The sequence below is a fragment of the Balaenoptera musculus genome, chromosome 1 (genome assembly GCF_009873245.2).
Source record: "Balaenoptera musculus isolate JJ_BM4_2016_0621 chromosome 1, mBalMus1.pri.v3, whole genome shotgun sequence".
Lineage (NCBI taxonomy): Eukaryota > Metazoa > Chordata > Mammalia > Artiodactyla > Balaenopteridae > Balaenoptera > Balaenoptera musculus.
Window position 1 is genome coordinate 118,314,733 of NC_045785.1, and position 22,747 is coordinate 118,337,479.

General features: G+C 36.9%; 1 protein-coding gene across 2 annotated transcripts in view; it reads left to right on the forward strand.

Annotated features, from left to right (window-relative positions):
• Window positions 1-22,747, forward strand: part of ATF6 (activating transcription factor 6) — a 224,106-nt gene that overhangs the window by 70,839 nt on the left and 130,520 nt on the right. For both annotated transcript variants that reach the window (XM_036844324.1, XM_036844316.1), the window contains 4 exons: window positions 393-524; window positions 11,358-11,471; window positions 12,556-12,655; window positions 18,095-18,162. In XM_036844324.1, coding sequence (XP_036700219.1) covers window positions 393-524; window positions 11,358-11,471; window positions 12,556-12,655; window positions 18,095-18,162 — 414 coding nt within the window. The remainder of the gene's footprint in view (window positions 1-392; window positions 525-11,357; window positions 11,472-12,555; window positions 12,656-18,094; window positions 18,163-22,747) is intronic.

Genomic DNA, 22,747 nt, shown 5'->3' on the forward strand with positions numbered 1-22,747 from the left:
TGTTATCTGAGTTTAGAATTTGTTTATATGTACCTATTTCTTTTTATGTACCTGTTTCTACTTTATATATATATATATATATATATATACACATAACATAATTATAGTTTCTAAAGCATATAGAATACTGACTTTGTCTAAACAGGTTATAAATAAGGTATTTCTATACTTATAAAAATTATTTTCAAAATTATTTTTCATATATGTACAGGATGCCAAGCTAGGGATTTGACCATATCAGTAAGCTGTTTTGACTTGCTTCTATGCCTAGTATTCTTGCTGTGTGTATAGAGCTACAAAAGGAATTTTGATTTGCTTCAGAGCTACATGTCGTATGCATATGTATGACATATTTTTATTTCAATTATTTCTTAACATTTTAAACTTTTCAGTATGTTGGAACGAGATTCCAGGAGAATGAATCCTGGTGTGAACCCTACAAATCAAAGGAGGCATCTTCTAGAATTTTCTGCTAAAGAGGAGCAAGACACATCAGATGGTATCATCCAGAAAAACAGCTACAGGTTAGATTTACATCTAAATTGTTTATACACAATTTTAACTAGTAGAGCAAACAAGTTACAAGGACATTCATTAATTTTACTCTTAAGATCAGTTCTAAGAATAAGTATACTTTTTAAAAGCTGTCCCAGTTTCAGAATTCTTATAGAGATGTGACCTTAAAGATCTCAGTTTGTGTGCACTAATATACAGATTGAAACGCATACAATATTACATATTATATTGTATATAATGTCTTTAATATAGTTATTTTATCTGTCTATCATATGTTTATACATATAATGTATTTAATATTTGTTACTATATCATCTGTGATAGATATGATTTGGTGGAATGATATGGTTGAACCTATTTGTAGTCATTAGATAAAATCATTTATACTTGTTTATTGTGATTTTTGTTGAATCTCCTTCCCTTGTTATAATTTAATTCTGTCTTGGTAAATTTCCATATAGCTTGTCAATAGTAAAAGACTTAACTCTATGAAAATACAATTTCTATGTTACGTCAACTAGAAGAAGGTTATAGTGGACCTTTTCAGACCTGTATACTATTTGATAAACATTTCCCTGTGTTATTTGTAATTGTTATTAGAGCCAAATGGAGCTAGGTCCTTGACTAACAAGGCAAAGGGAGGTCATAGTGTGGCAACTGTGGCACAGAATAATGCTTGAAAATCATTAAAGGTTTGTTTACTCTTAACTAAGGTTTTACAGGCCAAAGGCATAGGGGAATCATTCTCCTGATTTTTACTTTGTTACACCCATACCATTTAATGAGATTATTACCATAGTCCTTCAGGCTTGTCTTCATTTAGTCTTCCTGGAAAAAATGCTAGTATTCATTTTTTGTTTTTTAGGAAGCTGCAGTGTGCAAAGTACTATGCTAAATGTGGCAGAGGATCCAAAGAATTATATGGTAGTGACTGTAATGCAACATAGAATGTGATAGATGCCATGATGTTGGAAAACCTAACATTTCCTGCCTTTCTTTTTTTACGTGCCGAAATTAACCATACTTCTGAAATACTGATCTTAGTGATCATATAAGAGTGTCCCTGAATATTGCTAGAGTTTAATAGAATTTTTAATTTACTAAATAATTTTTCCAAGTTTGCCCTACATGTCCTGTAATTTTGAGTTCTGTTGTTGTCTACATGAGATCCAGCAAAGGTTACATTTTTAATAGATAGTCTTTGGATGTGTGAGAGTTGAGAGTGTGCCGCTTAGGTTGTATAGCTTGTTGCTAAAAATGGAATGAGATTAGACACCAGAAATTACCGTTCAGGTAAGCTTGACAAGAATATTACTTATTTTGCACTAACTACAATAAATAGAAGCCTTCACTTATTACATGTCCATTATATGTGTGAGTAAGGTAATATGGTGGTTCCCGGAAAGCACAGTACACTGATTGTACTAGTTCAAACTAGAGGTCTGGATGACTTTTAGGCTGTAATTTATCAGCTTTCAAAGTAGTGCATGAAATGCAAGCCATCTCTCTGTCCCTGACCCCAGAGTCACCACTGCCTGTGCATAATCTGGGTTACTGGTCTTAGTAAAAAATGGATGTGATTATCGATTCTTGTAAAGGTTACGTGTAAGTCTCTTGAAATATCTAAGGTTATTATTGAGGCACTTGGGAGATTTAGGTGTTGGTCCATTATTTGATGTTCTTTCTTTTATTATTATAGATACTGAATAACAGATACCAAAAACATGTTTGTGAAACATTTGGAAGCACCAAGTATGAATTTGTTTTAAACTGAATTTTAGGTGGTGTATTTATACTCAGCCATGACATTTGTATTTATTTTTTTAATGCAGCTTATTTTATGTTATGTCACATTTTTTAGGAGAGTTACGAGAACTGGTTCAAATAAAAAAGGAGTAGATTGTTGATGTTGTAATTTATAATATTGCATTTGCCTTTTATTTAATAATTAACTGCATATATTTTTTCAGTCTTAGAAATGTGTCGTATATAAATAATATGACCATATAGTTTGTCAACCAAACTGAGGCACTTCTAAGAATGAAAGGTGGTGCTAGTAATATTTATGTCAGGACGGCAGGCATAAATCAGGACTGTCTTAGATAAAGGGAAAAGGATAGTCACCCTACACATAAGGCATCAGCCAGAACCTATAGTCCAGGAATTCTCATTCACTCTAGCTCCTTAATACTGTCCTTCACTTTAGTGATTTATTTGTTGAAATGTTTTCTGTTGGTATGGAATGGTTTGCAGGCAGCCTAGAACCCTGACCATCTCAGGCCTAGTGTGGATCTAATTGCCTCCAGATTGCATGTTGGCTGAGGTTCCCCCTTTTCTTTCCCCTTCAACTCCACCCAGTCCCTTTCCTGATATTTTTCCTATCAGATTTTTTTTTCTTTCCAAAGAATATTTTTGGCTGATAGAACAAAGCCAGTCGGCACAGATGTGCAGAAATCATTACTAGAGTTTATCACAAGGAAATAAAATTATAAATCAGAATTACATTTTCAATAGTAGTTTTAGACTTTTCTGATGGACTTAAGCATTTCTATTTTAGGCCTGATTTTTATTTTTATTTTATTTTATTTTTTTTAAAATTTTTATTTATTAATTTATTTATTTTTGGCTGTGTTGGGTCTTCGTTTCTGTGCGAGGGCTTTCTCTAGTTGTGGCAAGTGGGGGGGGGGGTCACTCTTCATCGCGGTGCGCGGGCCTCTCACTATCGCAGCCCCTCTTGTTGTGGAGCACAGGCTCCAGATGCGCAGGCTCAGTAGTTGTGGCTTACAGGCCCAGCCGCTCCGTGGCATGTGGGATCTTCCCAGACCAGGGCTTGAACCCGTGTCCCCTGCATTGGCAGGCGGATTCTCAACCACTGCGCCACCAAGGAAGCCCAGGCCTGATATTTAAAATAACAAGTATGTGACAGATCTTTGTTCTTGGCAGTGTTTTTTTTTTTTTTAGTGTGGCAAACAGCCTTTTCTTATAAGCATTCAGAATTTACCAAGTGCAAGGCAGAGTTTTTTTTCTTCTCCCTCAACAGCTAGTTTAGGCTGATTTCCGTTTGTGTGTGCAGTCGTTACTTGTGTACCACCATCTCTGTTTTATTTCAAATAACTTAACCCTAACAGGCAGAAGAAAGGACATCAAGAATGTTTCTGGTGCAACCTGCAGGGAAGAATCATCTATATACCCTCAGCTGTTGCTTTTTTCCCCTTGTATGTGGCATACAGAGAAGTCTCTGACTTTTATCTTGAAGTTAGTTTTCCACTCTGCCAAAATTATTTTTGTCAAGGGGGCCAGTGAATTCACTGTCAAATTCAGTGAAAACTTGTTTTCATCTTACTTGATCTTTCCTCAGCACTTCGCTGTGTAGATCACTCCTCCTTGAAGCATTCTCCTTTTGTATTGCTACATTTTTAGTTTCCTCTTTTTTCATGGGCTCTGCTTCATCTTTGCAGGCTCCTCCGCTATCCAAATCTTAAGGCTTGGAACTGTGAACTTTTCTTGTTTTCCTTCTGCCATATTTTAGCACACAATCCATTTCTATATATCCTGATGACTCTTGAATTTATGTTTCCCGTCCAGACTTCTGAGTCTCTAGAGTCATATATCCAGTAGTTTCCTTGAATTCTCTTTTAACATTTCAAACTTAACACCTGCACAGTGAAACTCGAGGTCCTTCTCCGTATTCTGTTTCCACCCACTTCTCTACAATAGGCTTCTTTTTTTTTTTCTATTTTTTTTAACATCTTTATTGGAGTATAATTGCTTTACAATGGTGTGTTAGTTTCTGCTTTATAACAAAGTGAATCAGCTATACATATACATATATCCCCATATCTCTTCCCTCTTGCGTCTCCCTCCCTCCCACCCTCCCTATCCCACCCCTCTAGGTGGTCACAAAGCACCAAGCTGATCTCCCTGTGCTATGCGGCTGCTTCCCTCTAGCTGTTTTACACTTGGTAGTGTATATATGTCCATGCCACTCTCTCACTTCATCCCAGCTTACCCTTCCCCCTCCCCGTGTCCTCAAGTCCATTCTCTACATCTGCATCTTTATTCCTGTCCTGCCCCTAGGTTCTTCATGACCATTTTTTTTTTTTAGATTCCATATATATGTGTTAGCATATGGTATTTATTTTTCTGTTTCTGACTTACTTCACTCTGTAGAACAGTCTCTGGGTCCATCCACCTCACTACAAATAACTCAATTTCATTTCTTTTTATGGCTGAATAATATTCCACTGTATATATATGCCACATCTTCTTTACCCATTCATCTGTCGATGGACACTTAAGTTGCTTCCATGTCCTGGCTGTTGTAAATAGAGCTTCAATGAACATTGTGGTACATGACTCTTTTTGCATTATGGTTTTCTCAGGGTATATGCCCAGTAGTGGGATTGCTGGGTCGTCTGGTAGTTCTATTTTTAGTTTTTTAAGGAACCTCCATACTGTTCTCCATAGTGGCTGTATCAGTTTACATTCCCACCAACAGTGCAAGAGGGTTCCCTTTTCTCCACACCCTCTGCAGCGTTTCTTGCTTGTAGATTTTTTGATGATGGCCATTCTGACTGGTGTGAGGTGATACCTCATTGTAGTTTTGATTTGCATTTCTTTAATGATTAGTGATGTTGAGCATCCTTTCATGTGTTTGTTGGCAATCTGTATATCTTCTTTGGAGAAATGTCTATTTAGGTCTTCTGCCCATTTTTTGATTGGGTTGTTTGTTTTTTTCATACTGACCTGCATGAGCTGCTTGTAAATTGTGGAGATTAATCCTTTGTCAGTTGCTTCATTTGCAAATATTTTCTCCCGTTCTGAGGGTTGTCTTTTTGTCTTGTTTATGGTTTCCTTTGCTGTGCAAAAGCTTTTAAGTTTCATTAGGTCCCATTTATTTATTTTTGTTTTTATTTCCATTTCTCTAGGAGGTGGGTCAAAAAGGATCTGTGATTTATGTCATAGAGTGTTCTGCTTATGTTTTCCTCTAGGAGTTTGATAGTGTCTGGCCTTACATTTAGGTCTTTAATCCATTTTGAGTTTATTTTTGTGTATGGTGTTAAGGAGTGTTCTAATTTCATTCTTTTACATGTAGCTGTCCAGTTATCCCAGCACCACTTATTGAAGAGGCTGTCTTTTCTCCATTGTATGTTCTTGCCTCCTTTATCAAAAATAAGGTGACCATGTGTGCATGGGTTTATCTCTGGGCTTTCTGGCCTGTTCCATTGATATATATTTCTGTTTTTGTGCCAGTACCATACTGTCTTGATTACTGTAGCTTTGTAGTATAGTCTGAAGTCTGGGAGCCTGATTCCTCCAGCTCCATTTTTCTTTCTCAAGATTGCTTTGTCTATTCGGGGTCTCTTGTGTTTCCATACAAGTTGTGAAATTTTTTGTTCTAGTTCTGTGAAATATGCCAGTGGTAGTTTGATAGGGATTGCATTGAATCTGTAGTTTGCTTTGGGTAGTATAGTCATTTTCACAGTGTTGATTCTTCCAATCCAAGAACATGGTATATCTCTCCATCTCTTTGTATCATCTTTAATTTCTTTCATCAGTGTCTTACAGTTTTCTGCATACAGGTGTTTAGTCTCCTTAGGTAGGTTTATTCCTAGGTATTTTATTCTTTTTGTTGCAGTGGTAAATGGAAGTGTTTCCTTAATTTCACTTTCAGATTTTTCATCATTAGTGTATAGGAATGCAAGAGATTTCTGTGCATTAATTTTGTATCCTGCTACTTTACCAAATTCATTGATTAGCTCTAGTAGTTTTCTGGTAGCATCTTTAGGATTTTCTATGTATAGTATCATGTCATCTGCAAAGAGTGACAGCTTTACTTCTTTTTTTCTGATTTGGATTCCTTTTATTTCTTTTTCTTCTCTGATTGCTATGGCTAAAACTTCCAAAACTATGTTGAATAATAGTGGTGAGAGTGGACACCCTTGTCTTGTTCCTGATCTTAGAGGAAATGGTTTCAGTTTTTCACCATTGCGAACGATGTTGGCTGTGGGTTTGTCATATATGGCCTTTATTATGTTGAGGAAAGTCCCTCTGTGCCTACTTTCTGGAGGGTTTTTATCATAAATGGGTGTTGAATTTTGTTGAAAGCTTTCTCTGCATCTATTGAGATGATCATATGATTTTTCTCCTTCAATTTGTTAATATGGTTTATCACATTGATTGATTTGCATATATTAAAGAATCCTTGCATTCCTGGGATAACCCCACTTGATCATGGTGTATGATCCTTTTATTTTACTTTTTTATTTCTTTTAACACCTTTATTGGAGTATAACTGCTTTACAGTGGTGTGTTAGTTTCTGCTTTATAACAAAATGAATCAGCTATACATATACATATATCTCCATATCTCTTCCCTCTTGCGTCTCTCTCCCTCCCACCCTCCCTATCCCACCCCTCTAGGTGGTAACAAAGCACTGAGCTGATCTCCCTGTGCTATGCGGCTACTTCTTACTAGCTATCGGTTTTACATTTGGTAGTGTATATATGTCCATGCCACTCTCTCACTTTGTCCCAGCTTACCCTTCCCACTCCCCGTGTCCTCAAGTCCATTCTCTAGTAGGTCTGTGTCTTTATTCCCATCCTGCCTCTAGGTTCTTCATGACCTTTTTTTTTTTTAATTTTAGATTCCATATATATGTGTTATCATACGGTATTTGTTTTTCTCTTTCTGACTTACTTCACTCTGTATGACAGACTCTAGGTCCATCCACTTCACTACAAATAACTCAATTTCATTTCCTTTTATGGCTGAGTAATATTCCATTGTATATATGTGCCACATCTTCTTTATCCATTCATCTGTCGATGGACACTTAGGTTGCTTCCATGTCCTGGCTATTGTAAATAGAGCTTCAATGAACATTGTGGTACATGACTCTTTTTGAATTATGGTTTTCTCATTGCCTTATGTATTGAGGTGCTCCTATGTTGGGTGCATAAATATTTACAATTGTTATATCTTCTTCTTGGATTGATCCCTTGATCATTATGTAGTATCCTTCTTTGTCTCTTGAATAGTCTTTATTTTAAAGTCTGTTTTGTCTGATATGAGAATTGCTACTCCAGCTTTCTTTTGATTTCCATTTGCCTGGAATATCTTTTTCCATCCCCTCACTTTCAGTCTGTATGTGTCCCTAGGTCTGAAGTGGGTCCTTTGTAGACACCATATATATGGGTCTTGTTTTTGTATCCATTCAGCCAGTCTGTGTCTTTTGGTGGGAGCATTTAATCCATTTACATTAAAGGTAGTCATCGATATGTATGTTCCTATTACCATTTTCTTAATTGTTTTGGGTTTGTTATTGTAGGTCTTTTCATTCTCTTGTGTTTCCTGCCTAGAGAAGTTCCTTTAGCATTTGTTGTAAAGCTGGTTTGGTGGTACTGAATTCTCTTAGCTTTTGCTTGTCTGTAAAGGTTTTAATTTCTCCATCGAAAGTGAATGAGATCCTTGCTGGGTACAGTAGTCTTTGTTGTAGGTTTTCCCCTTTCATCACTTTAAATATGTCCTGCCACTCCCTTCTGGCTTGCAGAGTTTCTGCGGAAAGATCAGCTGTTAACCTTATGGGGATTCCCTTGTATGTTATTTGTTCTTTTTTCCTGCTGCTTCTAGTATTTTTTCTTTGTATTTAATTTTTGATAGTTTGATTAATATGTGTCTTAAAAAAAAAATATGTGTCTTAGTGTGTTTCTCCTTGGATTTATCCTGTATGGGATTCTGTGCACTTCCTGGAGTTGATTAACTATTTCCTTTCCCATATTAGGGAAGTTTTCAACTATAATCTCTTCAAATATTTTCTCAGTCCCTTTCTTTTTCTCTTCTTCTTCTTGGACTCCTATAATTCAAATGTTGGTGCGTTTAATGTTGTCCCAGAGGTCTCTGAGACTGTCCTCAATTCTTTTCATTCTTTTTTCTTTATTCTGCTCTGCAGTAGTTATTTCTACTAGTTTATCTTCCAGGTCACTTATCCGTTCTTCTGCCTCAGTTATCCTGCTATTGATTCCTTCTAGAGAATTTTTAATTTCATTTATTGTGTTGTTCATCATTGTTTGTTTGCTCTTTAGTTCTTCTAGGTCCTTGTTAAACGTTTGTTGTATTTTCTCCATTCTGTTTCCAAGATTTTGGTTCATCTTTACTATCATTACTCTGAATTCTTTTTCAGGTAGACTGCCTATTTCCTTTTCATTTGTTTGGTCTGGTGGGTTTTTACCTTTCTCCTTCAACTGCTGTGTGTTTCTCTGTCTTCTCATTTTGCTTAACTTACTGTGTTTGGGGTCTGCTTTTCGCAGCCTGCAAGTTCATAGTTCCTGTTGTTTTTGGTGTCTGCCCCCAGTGGCTAAGGTTGGTTTAGTGGGTTGTGTAGGCTTCCTGGTGGAGGGGACTAGTGCCTGTGTTCTGGTGGATGAGACTGGATCTTGTCTTTCTGGTGGGCAGTACCGTGTCTGGTGGTGTGTTTTGGGGTGTCTGTGATCTTATTATGATTTTAGGCAGCCTCTTTGCTAATGGGTGGAGTTGTGTTCCTGTCTTGCTAGTTGTTTGGCATAGGGTGCCCAGCACTGGAGCTTGCTGGTTGTTGAGTGGAGCTGGGTCTTAGCGTTGAGATGGAGATCTCTGGGAAAGCTTTTGCCATTTGATATTACGTGGAGCTGGGAGGTCTCTTGTGGACCAATGTCCTGAACTCGGCTCTCCCACCTCAGAGCCACAGACCTGACACCTGGCCGGAGCACCAAGACCCTGCCAGCCACACTGCTCCACAAGGATCCTGAGAGAGGCAGGCCCTTATCAGCTCAGGTGGAAACAGTGAAACTGGATCAATCAAGCCTTGTGGTTTGGACACTGTACACACAGAGACTACGATGCACTTGGGAGCAGCACCATGTTCCCTCATCTCTGAGAGGACTGCTTCACCACTCGCCCACCAGACAACCCAGGATAAAATGCTTACAACAGGCTTCTTCATTTCTGTTTCTCAAGCCAGAAACCCTGGTTCCTCCCTTTCAACAAGTGCTGTTGATGTTCCTTCCAAATATTATCTTGAATTGGTTCATTCTTCTTCATCTTCATTGCCACCACCTTAGTCCATAGTATCTTCAGCTCTTGCCCAGATTGCTATAGATCTCTTCTAGCTGGTCTCCCAGCTTCCCCTTTTGCCTCTATCAAAACTGTTTTTGGTAACAATGGCAAGGCATAAACGTAAATTAAAATATATCACTTCTCTACTTAACACCCTTTTGTGGCTTCTTATTACATTTAGTAATTCCTTATCATAATCTGGTCTCTGTCTTTCCAACCTCATCTTGTGCCTCCCTCACTGCTCACAACTCTTCAGCTGGTGAGTAGTTTTCCTTAAGTTCCTTAAACCCTCCCTTGCCCCACCTGCCTGTGTCTAGAATGCTCTTACCCCAGTTTCTATAGGGCTGGCTTCCTCTCATCCTTTATGCCTTGTCTTAAATACCATCTCCTTTTCAGACCATTTTATTTAAAGTAGACATTGTTGTTGGTTTTCTATTTCAACCATATGTTTATTTCTTTCATAGCTCTTACCACAGTTTGGATTTATTTTATGTGTTTGTTTTCTTGTATTTGGTCCATCTTCTCCATTAAGGTCTTTGAGGATGGAGACTTCATTTCCCTTGTTCCCTATTGGATTTCCAGCACCTAGCACAGTACCTGGCACACAGTTGGTATTCAGTAAATATTTGTTGATTGAATTAATGAAAAGCACAAATCTAGCTATGTCCAATTTTGTGTTTATAGTTTTTCTTTTTGGATTTTAATATATCCAGTTTTCTAAATCCAGAGTATTGTATGTAAAGAAATTCAAGATAGAGCTAAGATTTCTTAGTGAGAAAGGTTAAAATAGCCAACTGAAGGGAATAAATAACAATAATGCTCTCAGTTCAGATTCTAATTTTCAACTCAGATTTTACTCCCTACATCACACCCTGGATATGAATTCGCATGATATAGATCACTGTGATGATTAGGAAAGTTTATTTTTTGAAGCTAATAGAATAACTGGTTAATGTCACTCTGGTGTTTTATTAGGGATTCTAAAATTTATATTTAACTTTTCAAGGCTTTTACTTTTCTCCTGCCAAGTATTTTATGCTTTTCCTTTCCCCTACCACACACACTGTTTTAAGGAGACTATTCAGTTCTGTTATCACAGAGTTGAGAATGACCACAAAACTTCAGTCCTGGTTACAATAATACTTTCCTATCAGTCATAAGTCTTTCCTATCAATCAGTGGGTCTTTCCCCCAGTTTCCCCTCTTACTTTGTCACCACCTCTGTTCCAGCAGCACTGTGTATGCCTTGAGCTCATTGAAGACATGAGCCATGTGTTATCATTGTATCCCTAGTTTCGGGTACATAATAATTGAGCAGTAAATGTGAACTACCATGATAATCTCTGTAGAAAATTGGAAAATGAAATTTGTGCTATGTGGTCTATACTTCCCTGCTTTTTAAATTACATTCACTTCTTTCTTGCAGTATGTTCTATTTACAATATTAAAAAAATTTTTTTGTTGAAGTATAGTTGATTTACAATGTTGTGTTAATTTCTGCCGTACAGCAGAGTGATTCCGTTTTATATGTATACACACACACACACACACATTCTTTTTCATATTCTTTTCCATTATGGTTTATCATAGGATATTGACTCTAGTTCTCTGTGCTATACAGTAGGACTTTGTTGTTTATACAATATTTTTATTTCCATGAAAACTTAATACTAGCAATGACTTTCTTATAGCAATCTTCTTAGGAATTTAAGACAGAAGGCAACACATTTTGTAAATCTGTGTTTCAGATATGATCATTCTGTTTCAAATGACAAAGCCCTGATGGTGCTAACTGAAGAACCACTACTCTATATTCCTCCACCTCCCTGTCAGCCCCTGATTAACACAACAGAATCTCTCAGGTGAGTGTTGTCAGTTGTTGCAGATATATCTGAGTGGGTTCCTGTGTTTAGCTTTGGAACCTAGAAAAGTATTTGTTCAGATTAACCAAGTGGTTGAGAAAACTCTGAATTATTTATTGAATAACCATAGGCATATTAATTGTTGTCCAGTTTCCCCACCAACCTGATAGAGATGGTGATGGGTCTATTTCATGTGATGGTATTGGGGTTGTATACTTAAATATGTCTTATTTGAAAACTGAAGAATGATATTAATATAAAAATTCAGGGTAAGTGTTAGACTTGCAGTGGTAACATTCATAGTGGAAAGTACCTTTTTCTTCAAATTAGGAAGATAATAATTTGAAGATATGTGATTCTGGAGTCACTTTCACATTAGTGTACTTTTCTTTATCTACTTTTCCCTTGAATTTTTTCCTGTGATTTTGGATCCTATCTTTGAACCTCAAAAACTGCTTCAGTTTTTTTGTGATACGTAGTAATCAACTATAGTTAAGTAAGTATAGTCTGACATCTTCACAACTGCTCTAAAGAGTAAACAGAATAAAGGGAAGTTATATTTGAACTGGCCTTTTTTTTTTTTTGAAATTTCCAGTGTTGGAAAATTTGGATTATAGTACCTTAAAATTTCTCCTCCTGAGCAGTTGATTCATTCTTTTTCTACTCCCAAAAAAAGCATGATTTTCAAAGGCTTTAATGAATCCATTTGTTGTTAGGAGTCCTGTGACTTGTTTTGTGCTCTCCAGTGTCTCCAGTATTTGTGTGTACATAGTCCAAGAGCAGAAACAGGAAATACTTTTTTGTGGAAAAACCTTTGCATCCAATATTGATGTTTGCCAGGTATTTAGCTCTAATTTTCTTTGAATTTGAACTCATGATTGAGGAGGCTACCATATAAAAATGCATGTCATTAAAAACAACTTAACATTAAGTGTCTTAGCTTTCTCAAATCAAAAAAGAACATTGAACCATTAGGCACTTGGAATGTTCTCTGGAACCTCAGAATATGATTAAATTCATTTCCAACCAAAGGTGAGACATCTGTTTCTATGAAATATGTTTAACTAATTAAGCTATTTTATAGGTTAAATCATGAACTTCGAGGGTGGGTTCATAGACACGAAGTGGAAAGGACGAAGTCGAGAAGAACGACGAATAATCAACAGAAAACCCGTATTCTTCAGGTTTGTTTCTGCTTGTCTTTGAACAATAGTTGGCATATTTGTTAGAAGGCTTCCTGCAGATGGGTTGCTCTCTTCCTTGGAACATTTGGGAAGCTTGAACTTTAGCCACTTCCCATTACCTCCTGCTGCTACTGAAGCAGGTGTCACTGCCATTGAAGCCCTCCTCCCAGGTTTCACAGCACTCATTTAGGTTTTATAGCACTAGTATTTCCTGCTCAGGCACAGTGCTGTTTCCTGCTCTCTCCCTCAAATTTGCTTTCAAGCCAGGGGTTTTATGCATGGACATCTGTATGACATGTTTTTGGCACAAATAATATAATAAATGATACTGTTTATCTCCCCTGTTCTTAGAGCTTTTCAAATGTAGGACAGCTTGGAAGTGAAGGCACATCTTCATGGAGGGCATTTTTGTACTTAGACTTGAAGCACTACAGGTTAATGACAGCTCTTATTTAGAACCTATTAAATTGGGCTTCTATCTTAATATTGTTTACCACAAAGCACCATTTATAGTCTTTCTGTCATTCAACTATTTATTACTACTTCTGAAGCACTTAGACTGACACATTGCAAGCTCCCAGCAAATGTTACCTGTGGTAGTAATAATGAACCAGGTACTGTTCTAGACCCTGGGAATACAGTAGAGGGTATGATAAAATCCCTGCCTTCGTGGAACTTACATTCTAATGGGAAAGATAAACAATAAACAAGTAAAGTGAAATAAGTCATACAAAAAAAGACAAATACCATATGATCTCATTTACATGTGGAATCTTAAAAAAAAAACAACAAACTCATGGATACAGAGAACAGATTGTGGTTGCCAGAGGTGGTGGGTGGAGGGTACAGACTTCCAGTTATGAAATAAAGAAGTCATGAGGATGTAGTTTACTGCATGATAACCATAGTTAATAATACTGTAGTGTATATTTGAAAGTTGCTAAGACTTTAAAGTTCTTTAAAGTTCTCATCATGAGGGAAAAAATTAAAGTAAAAGATAAATAAACAAGTAAATAAATATACTAAAAATTAGAAGTTCTCTAAAGAAAAAGCAGGGTTGGAAGTTAGAGTTCGAATTGAGAGGTGAGTGGCTATTTTAGATTGGGTGGTTAGAGAATCGTTCTCTAAAGAGATGCCACATGAGTAAGGTATTGTCAAGGTAATTATTACCAGCTGTTATAACATTTAGCCTCAAAATCTCAGTAGTTTAATGGAATAAAAATTTGTTTCTCACCCAGAGTTTGAGGTAGCTCTCTAGAATGGCTTTCCTCCAAGCAGTGACTGAGGAATCCAGGTTCTTCCACATTGTAGCCCAGCAACTTGAAATCCTTTGCTTTTAGCTTTGGGTGTTGGGGAAGAAAGTTTGGAAGATTATGCAGCATGTTTTAGGGATCAGGCCTGGACTTTAGTCAATGTTCAGTTGACTAAAACTCTGTCAGTTTTCCCAGCCTCCCTTGCAGAAGGTTAGGCAAATGTAGTCTTCCTATGTGCTTGGGATGAAGAAGGGGTTCGGTGAGAGCATAGCTTTTGCCATAGGCAGAAAATGAAGTAGAAAATGTAAAGGTCTAGGAGAAAATCTGGAGAAACAGCTTCTAGACCAAGGGAATAGAAAGTATAGAGACCCTCAGGAGGAAACAGTTTGCATATTTGAGGAACATCAAGAAGTTGAGTAAGGCTGGATTACAGTGACTAAGGGAGAGTAGCCAAAGATGATGTCAGAAAGACAGAGGAGGCTAAATCATATCAAATCTCACATGCAATGGTGAGAACTTTGGTTTTCATCCTAGGTGTGAGAGGACAGCATTGAGAGGTTTGAGCAAGGCTGTGACTTGATCTGATTTATATTTTTAAAAGATTGCTCTAACTGCTACCCAGAGTAGACCACAGCAGGGAACATGAGTGGATGTAGGGGAGACCAGTTAAGCCATTTCAGTAGTCTAGGTGAGAGATTATTGCGGCCCTTACTAGAGCGGTAGATTTGAAGGTGGAGGAAAGTACTTGAATGCCAAATATATTTTGAAAGTATAGACTATAGAAATTGCTGTTGTAAAATAAAAAGGAAACAGTGATAATTCCTATGCTATAGCTACTGGATGAATGATGATGCCATTTACTGAGACTGAGAGTAGGGAAGGAGGAGTTGGAGGCAAGAAAAAAGAGTTTTAGATATATTAAGTTTGAGATGGCTACTAGAAATTCAAGTGGAGAAGTCAGGTGGGCACTCAGATATCCAGGTCTGGAGTATAGGGGAGAGGTTGAGACTGGTAGTTTAATTTGGGATGATATCACCTAGAGAGAAGGTAAAAAGAAGAGAAAAGAGGTAAGGAACTGAACCCTGGAACAACTTCAACATTAGAGGCTGAAAGACAAGGAAAAATCAGCACTTGAGAAGGAAGAGGAGTGGCTGGCCAGTAGAATAGGAAAAAATGTAGGATAGTTGTATCCAAAAACCCAAGCAAAGAAAGTTTTTAAGGAAGAGGATGTGATTTACTGTTACAAAGGTTAAGAGATGTTGATTAAGATGAGGACTGGGAAATTACCATTGGATTTGATTATTAGAACTTGTTAGTGACTTTGATGAAGGTCATCTCATTGGAGTGGTGATGACAAAAGTCTGAGTGATGTGGGTTCAGGAAGTAAAAATAAAATGAGGAAATAGAGAAAATTGTTTCAGGATGATCCCCATTAATGGAAACAGAGAAATGGAGTAGCTGTAAGAATCAAGGAAGAGGTTTTATTTTGGGATGGGATATCTTTCACCAGGTTTACCTGTTTATCTACTAATGGAAATTCCTTAGCTATTTGATTATTTGGAGACTAAGTGGAAGCAGCACATGATAGGTTCCTAAGTACATTAAAAGTATGTTGAGAAACATGGACTTTTTTTAACCATTAAGGGACTGTTTTCAACTATAAAATAATGAGGGTTAGTCTAAATGAGCTTAAGCTCTGACATTTGAGATTCCATTATTATCCAGTATGTGTTTCTCTGGGCCTCTCCGGCACTTTTTGTTCACCTATTATGGCATCTTTATTGGTTGTTAGTACTTCATTACTAATGTCACAGTTACCTCAGAGTCCCAAAGCTGTTTACTGACGTTGGAATACAGTGTCCAATCTGCCAAAGCCTACACGTTAGCTGCCTCCATGGCTGGAGGAAAAATGGACTCTGTTTCCCTTCTGCTTTCCAAATCTGGTGCAAGTATATATTATTTGTAGAACCTAAATTATGTCTAGACCCTGGTAGCAAAAAAGTTTGGGTAATATAGTTTTCAGGCTTTCATCCCTTGTTATACAGGGGAAGAGCAAAAAGGAGGCAGGAAGAGATAATTGCCAGTAGAGAATTCCACACAGCTGGTAAAATGGGCTTTATGAAAAATTAGATTAAAATTACTGGCCTAAATGAGTTTTTTGCCTTATATTTTGACAAATTAAGAAGTCATAACAATTCTAAATGTATAGGCTCCAAGTAACAAAGTTTCAAAAACATAATGCAAAAAAGTGACAGAACTAAAGGAAAAACAGATAAATCTGCAACATAATTGGAGATTTTAACATCTTTCTCATTTCTATGTAAATGTCTGTCTCACTTTTTTTTGCTGATTGTGACCTTTTGCTAAATCCACATAGCTAAAAATGCTGAAGTTCATGGCCAAGTTTTCAGAAGTCCCTTTGTTTATTGGTGTAAATCTTGGATAGGTAAATGGCATATTCAGTTGCTGTTTGCCTGATGTCTCTGTAACTCAGCTTTCCTTAAAGCCTACCCACTCATTTCTGAGCCTAGAGAAAGAAGTCTGGCTTCTTTCAGACTTCTCTGCTAATTTCATGTGTGCCAGAGTAGCAAAATCATTTAAAATTCACCAGCTATTTAATCTGTTTATTTTAAATTTTATATTTATCCACTAGCTGTAGTTTAACTTTGGCTTGATTTACTACTTAGCTGATAAGCATATCAATAAATACAGTATTTTATTATTTAAATGTATTTGTTTTTCTTTTCATTTTATCTGTGCTCTTTTTATTTTTGTTTAACACATTTTTAAACTTACTATATGTAAGACCGACATTAGATTTTCATAAAATTAGACCCTTGACTTGTTACAGAGCCAGAAATTGGAAGCCCTCTATTCATCCCTGCATATTGGTTCCATCTACCACCAAACAAAATTGTTCCCTCTTCTCTTCCCTTAACCCTTTGTATATTCTTCTACTTTAGCATCACATTATATCATTTCCACATATCTGTCTTCCCAGTTAAACTGCAAGCTTCTAGAGGGTGAAAGTCAAATGTTAAATTTTGTAGCACCAGTACATGTAGTAGGCACTCTATGAAAGTTTGATTGCTGAAGGAAGGATGGATGGATATAGTTATGAACAAATGCTAGTAATCTTATGATTAAACAGTTATTCAAGTCACTGTTTGACAGGGTAATAGTAAGGTCACTTCCTAACATAATAATTGGTAATGTGCTCTTGAACTCTGATGCTCTTATAAAACTTTTGAAGATCAGCTTACAAAGCTGCTGGGGTATATAAGAAGGCATAGTGCAAAGCAGGTGCTATGTGGAAGACAGGTTTCCAGTGTCGTCTGTGTGGACCACTAATGGTTCCAGATTGGACTGTTCTCTGGCCAAGAATCATTGATGAGATCTCTTTAATGATGGATTAGTCCACACGTGTATTTAAGCATGAAGATCTTTGTGTTTAACTCAGTAAACAATGGGATCTAGTTTCATTATGGACCTTTCATACTTCAGGAAATTTTCATTGGGAAAATAATTATTTTAGACAAATGTAAGTTGTTATATGTTCAGTAATAACTTGTATGACTTGGTCATAAAACTTGTGATACTTGGACTAAGTTTTTGGGCTATTTCTTTAATCTTTGTGGGAAGTGCCTTAAATGTCTTACTGTCTGTAAGACACATCTCTCAGCCCAGAATGTGACCAAAAGAGTTCTAATTTCTATATTGGTGTTTAGTTATGTGAACTTAATATGTCAGTATATTCATGAAAAAAACTTTATGGGGACTTCCCTTGTGGCACAGTGGTTAAGAATCTGCCTGCCAATGCAGGGGACATGGGTTCGATCCCTGCTCTGGGACGATCCCACATGCCGTGGAGCAACTAAGCCCGTGCGCCACAACTAGTGAGCTTGTGCACCATAACTACTGAAGCCTGTGTGCCTAGAGCCTGTGCTCCACAACAAGAGAAGCCACCGCAATGAGAAGCCCATGCACCGCAACGAAGAGTAGCCCCTGCTTGCTGCAACTAGAGAAAGCCTGCGTGCAGCAACGAAGACCCAAAGCAGCCAAAAAAAAAAAACCAAAAAAAGTTTATGGATGCTTTAATGAAGTTTAGTAAATGTAGAATGAGTCAATATAGGAAGCTTTTCATATAATTTCATTATATGACATCTAACCATTTTTTTTCTTTCAGGGTGCTCTGGAACAGGGCTCAAATTCTCAGCTCATGGCTGTCCAATACACAGAAACGACTAGTATCAGGTAAGAAAGTGTGGAAGCTCTTGGCTAAGGAATTTTATTATTTATTTATTTATTTATTTATTTGGCTGCTCCGGGTCTTAGTTGTGGCATCTGGGATCTTCGTTGCCGTGTGTGGCATCTTTAGTTGCGGCATGTGGGCTCTTAGTTGTGGCATGTGGGATGTAGTTCCCTGACCAGGGATCGAACCCGGGCCCCCTGCATTGGGAGCGTGGAGTCTTAACCACTGGACCACCAGGGAGGTCCCAGGAATTTTAAATACCTAGGATTTCAGTAAAGTTGAAATACACACTTCTCTTCCATCTTAAACTTGTTCTCATCATTATCTTGTAGAAATAGATAATTCAGATATATGTAGAAACTAACAGTTCTCTGTAACCAGAATATTTCATTCACTTACTATATGTATATTTAAAAATATATGTATATTATTTCTTCATTAGTTAAAAATGTTTTTAATCTCTGTACCTTCCTCTTAAATTTGCTGTGAACCTGAAACTGCTATATAAAAAATAGTCTTTAAAAAATGTTTTAAAGTGAATTATAGTTGACCTTGCTTATTCATGTATTCTGTATTTATGAATCCACATACTTGCAAAAATTTATTTGTACCCCCAAAATCAATACTGAAAGTGCTTTCATGGTCATTTGCATTCCCAAAAGTTTAACAAAGCAATACTTTGCCTTCCTGTTTCAGCTCTCATACTGTAAACAGTTGTCCTTTTTGAGGTCTATTTAGTGCCATATTTTTCACATTTTATGATTTTTGCTTGTGAATTCTTCCTTTAAAATGGCCCCCAAGCATAGTACTGAAGTGCTGCCTAGTGTTCATAAGCTTGAGAAAGCTGTATTGTGCCATGTGGAGAAAATACACATGTTAGGTAAGCTTCATTCACGCATGAGTTATAGTGCTATTGACTCTGAGTTCAGTGTTAATGAGTGAACAGCATTTGTTAAAGAAAGTGTCTTTAAATAGAAACACATAAAAAAGATTCAATATTGATCAGTTGATAAAAATGCTGTAACTGAGATAGCCTCATCCACCAGAGGGCAGACAGCAGAAGCAAGAAGAACTACAATCCTGCAGCCTGTGGAACAAAAGCCACATTCATAGACAGATAGACAAGATGAAAAGGCAGAGAAAGGGCTATGTACCAGATGAAGGAACAAGGTAAAACCCCAGAAAAACAACTAAATGAAGTGGAGATAGGCAACCGTCCAGAAAAAGAACTCAGAATAATGATAGTGAAGATGATCCAGGACCTCAGAAAAGGAATGGAGGCAAAGATCGAGAAGATGAAAGAAGTGTTTAACAAAGACCTAGAAGAATTAAAGAACAAATAAACAGGGATGAAAAATACAATAACTGAAATGAAAACTACACTAGAAGGAATCAATAGCAGAATAACTGAGGCAGAAGAACAGATAAGTGACCTGGAAGACATAATGGTGGAATTCACTGCTGCGGAACAGAATAAAGAAAAAAGGATGAAAAAGAATGAAGACAGCCTAAGAGAACTCTGGGATAACATTAAACGCAACAACATTCGCATTATAGGGGTCCCAGAAGGAGAAGAGAGAGAGAAAGGACCCGAGAAAATATTTGAAGAGATTGTAGTCGAAAACTTCCCTAACATGGGAAAGGAAATAGCCACCCAAGTCCAGGAAGCGTAGCGAGTCCCATACAGGATAAACCTAAGGAGAAACATGCTGAGACACACAGTAATCAAATTGGCAAAAATTAAAGACGAAGAAAAATTATTGAAAACAGCAAGGGAAAAATGACAAATAACATACAAGGGAACTCCCATAAGGTTAACAGCTGATTTCTCAGCAGAAACTCTACAGGCCAGAAGGGAGTGGCATGATATACTTAAAGTGATGAAAGGGAAGAACCTACAACCAAGATTACTCTACCCAGCAAGGATCTCATTCAGACTCGATGGAGAAATCAACAGCTTTACAGACAAGCAAAAGCTAAGAGAATTCAGCACCACCAAACCAGCTCTACAACAAATGCTAAAGGAATTTCTCTAAGTGGGAAACAAGAGAAGAAAAGGACCTACAAAGGCAAACCCCAATGGTCATAGGAACATACATATCGATAATTACCTTAAACGTGAATGGATTAAATGCTCCAACCAAAAGACACAGCCTTGCTGAATGGATACAAAAACAACACCCATATATGTGCTGTCTACAAGAGACCCACTTCAGACCTAGGGAAACATACAGACTGAAAGTGAGGGGATGGAAAAAGATACTCCATGCAAATGGAAATCAAAAGAAAGCTGGAGTAGCAATACTCATATCAGATAAAATAGACTTTAAAATAAAGAATGTTACAAGAGACAAGGAAGGACACTACATAATGATCAAGGGATCAATCCAAGAAGAAGATATAACAAAATTATAAATATATATGCACCCAACATAGGAGCACCTCAGTACATAAGGCAACTGCTAACAGCTATAAAAGAGGAAATCAACAGCAACACACAAATAGTGGGGGACTTTAACACCTCACTTACACCAATGGACAGATCATCCAAAATGAAAATAAATAAGGAAACAGAAGCTTTAAATGACACAATAGACCAGATAGACTTAATTGATATTTATAGGACATTTCATGCAAAAACAGCAGGTTACACTTTCTTCTCAAGTGCGCACGGAACATTCTTCAAGATAGATCACGTCTTGCGTCACAAATCAAGCATCAGTAAATTTAAGAAAATTGAAATCATATCAAGCATCTTTTCTGACCACAACACTATGAGATTAGAAATGAATTACAGGGAAAAAAACGTAAAAAGCACAAACACATGGAGGCTAAACAATATGTTACTAAATAACCAAGAGATCACTGAAGAAATCAAAGAGGAAATCAAAAAATACCTAGAGACAAATGACAATGAAAACACGACGATCCAAAACCTATGGGATGAAGCAAAAGCAGTTCTAAGAGGGAAGTTTATAGCTATACAAGCCTACCCCAAGAAACAAGAAAAATCTCAAGTAAACAATCTAACCTTACACCTAAAGGAACTAGAGAAAGAAGAACAAACAAAACCCAAAGTTAGCAGGAGGAAAGAAAGAAAGATCAGAGCAGAAATAAATGAAATAGAAACAAAGAAAACAATAGCAAAGATCAATAAAACTAAAAGCTGGTTCTTTGAGAAGATAAACAAAATTGATAAACCATTAGCCAGACTCATCAAGAAAAAGAGGGAGAGGACTCAAATCAATAAAATTAGAAATGAAAAAGGAGAAGTTACAACAGACACCGCAGAAATACAAAGCATCCTAAGAGACTACTACAAGCAACTCTATGCCAATAAAATGGACAACCTGGAAGAAATGGACAAATTCTGAGAAAGGTATAACCTCCCAAGACTGAACCAGGAAGAAATAGAAAATATGAACAGACCAATCACAAGTAATGAAATTGAAACTGTGATTAAAAATCTTCCAACAAACAAAAGTCCAGGCCCAGATGGCTTCACAGGTGAATTCTATCAAACATTTAGAGAAGAGCTAACACCCATCCTTCTCAAACTCTTCCAAAAAATTGCAGAGGAAGGAACACTCCCAAACTCATTCTATGAGGCCACCATCACCCTGATACCAAAACCAGACAAAGATACTACAAAAAAAGAAAATTACAGACCAATATCACTGATGAATATAGATGCAAAGATCCTCAACAAAATACTAGCTAACAATCCAACAACACATTAAAAGGACCATACACCACGATCAAGTGGGATTTCTCACAGGGATGCAAGGATTCTTCAATATACGGAAATCAATCAATGTGATACACCATATTAACAAACTGAAGAATAAAAACCATATGATCATCTCAATAGATGCAGAAAAAGCTTTTGACAAAATTCAACACCGATTTATGATAAAAACTCTCCAGAAAGTGGGCATAGAGGGATCCTACCTCAACATACTAAAGGCCATATACGACAAACCCACAACAAACATCATTCTCAATGGTGAAAAACTTAAAGCATTTCCTCTAACATCAGGAACGGGACAAGGATGTCCACTCTCACCACTATTATTCAACATAGTTTTGGAAGTCCTAGTCACGGCAATCAGAGAAGAAAAAGAAATAAAAGGAATACAAATTGGAAAAGAAGTAAAACTGTCACTGTTTGCAGATGACATGATACTATACATAGAGAATCCTAAAGATGCCACCAGAAAACTACTAGAGCTAATCAATGAATTTGGTAAAGTTGCAGGATACAAAATTAATGCACAGAAATCTCTTGCATTCTTATACACTAATGATGAAAAATCTGAAACAGAAATTAAGGAGACACACCCATTTACCATTGCAACAAAAAGAATAAAATACCTAGGAATAAACCTACCTAGGGAGAGAAAAGACCTGTATGCAGAAAACTATAAGACACTGATAAAAGAAATTAAAGATGATACAAACAGATGGAGAGATATACCATGTTCTTGGATTGGAAGAATCAACATTGTGAAAATGACTCTACTACCCAAAGCAATCTACAGATTCAGTGCAATCCCTATCAAATTACCAATGGCATTTTTTACAGAA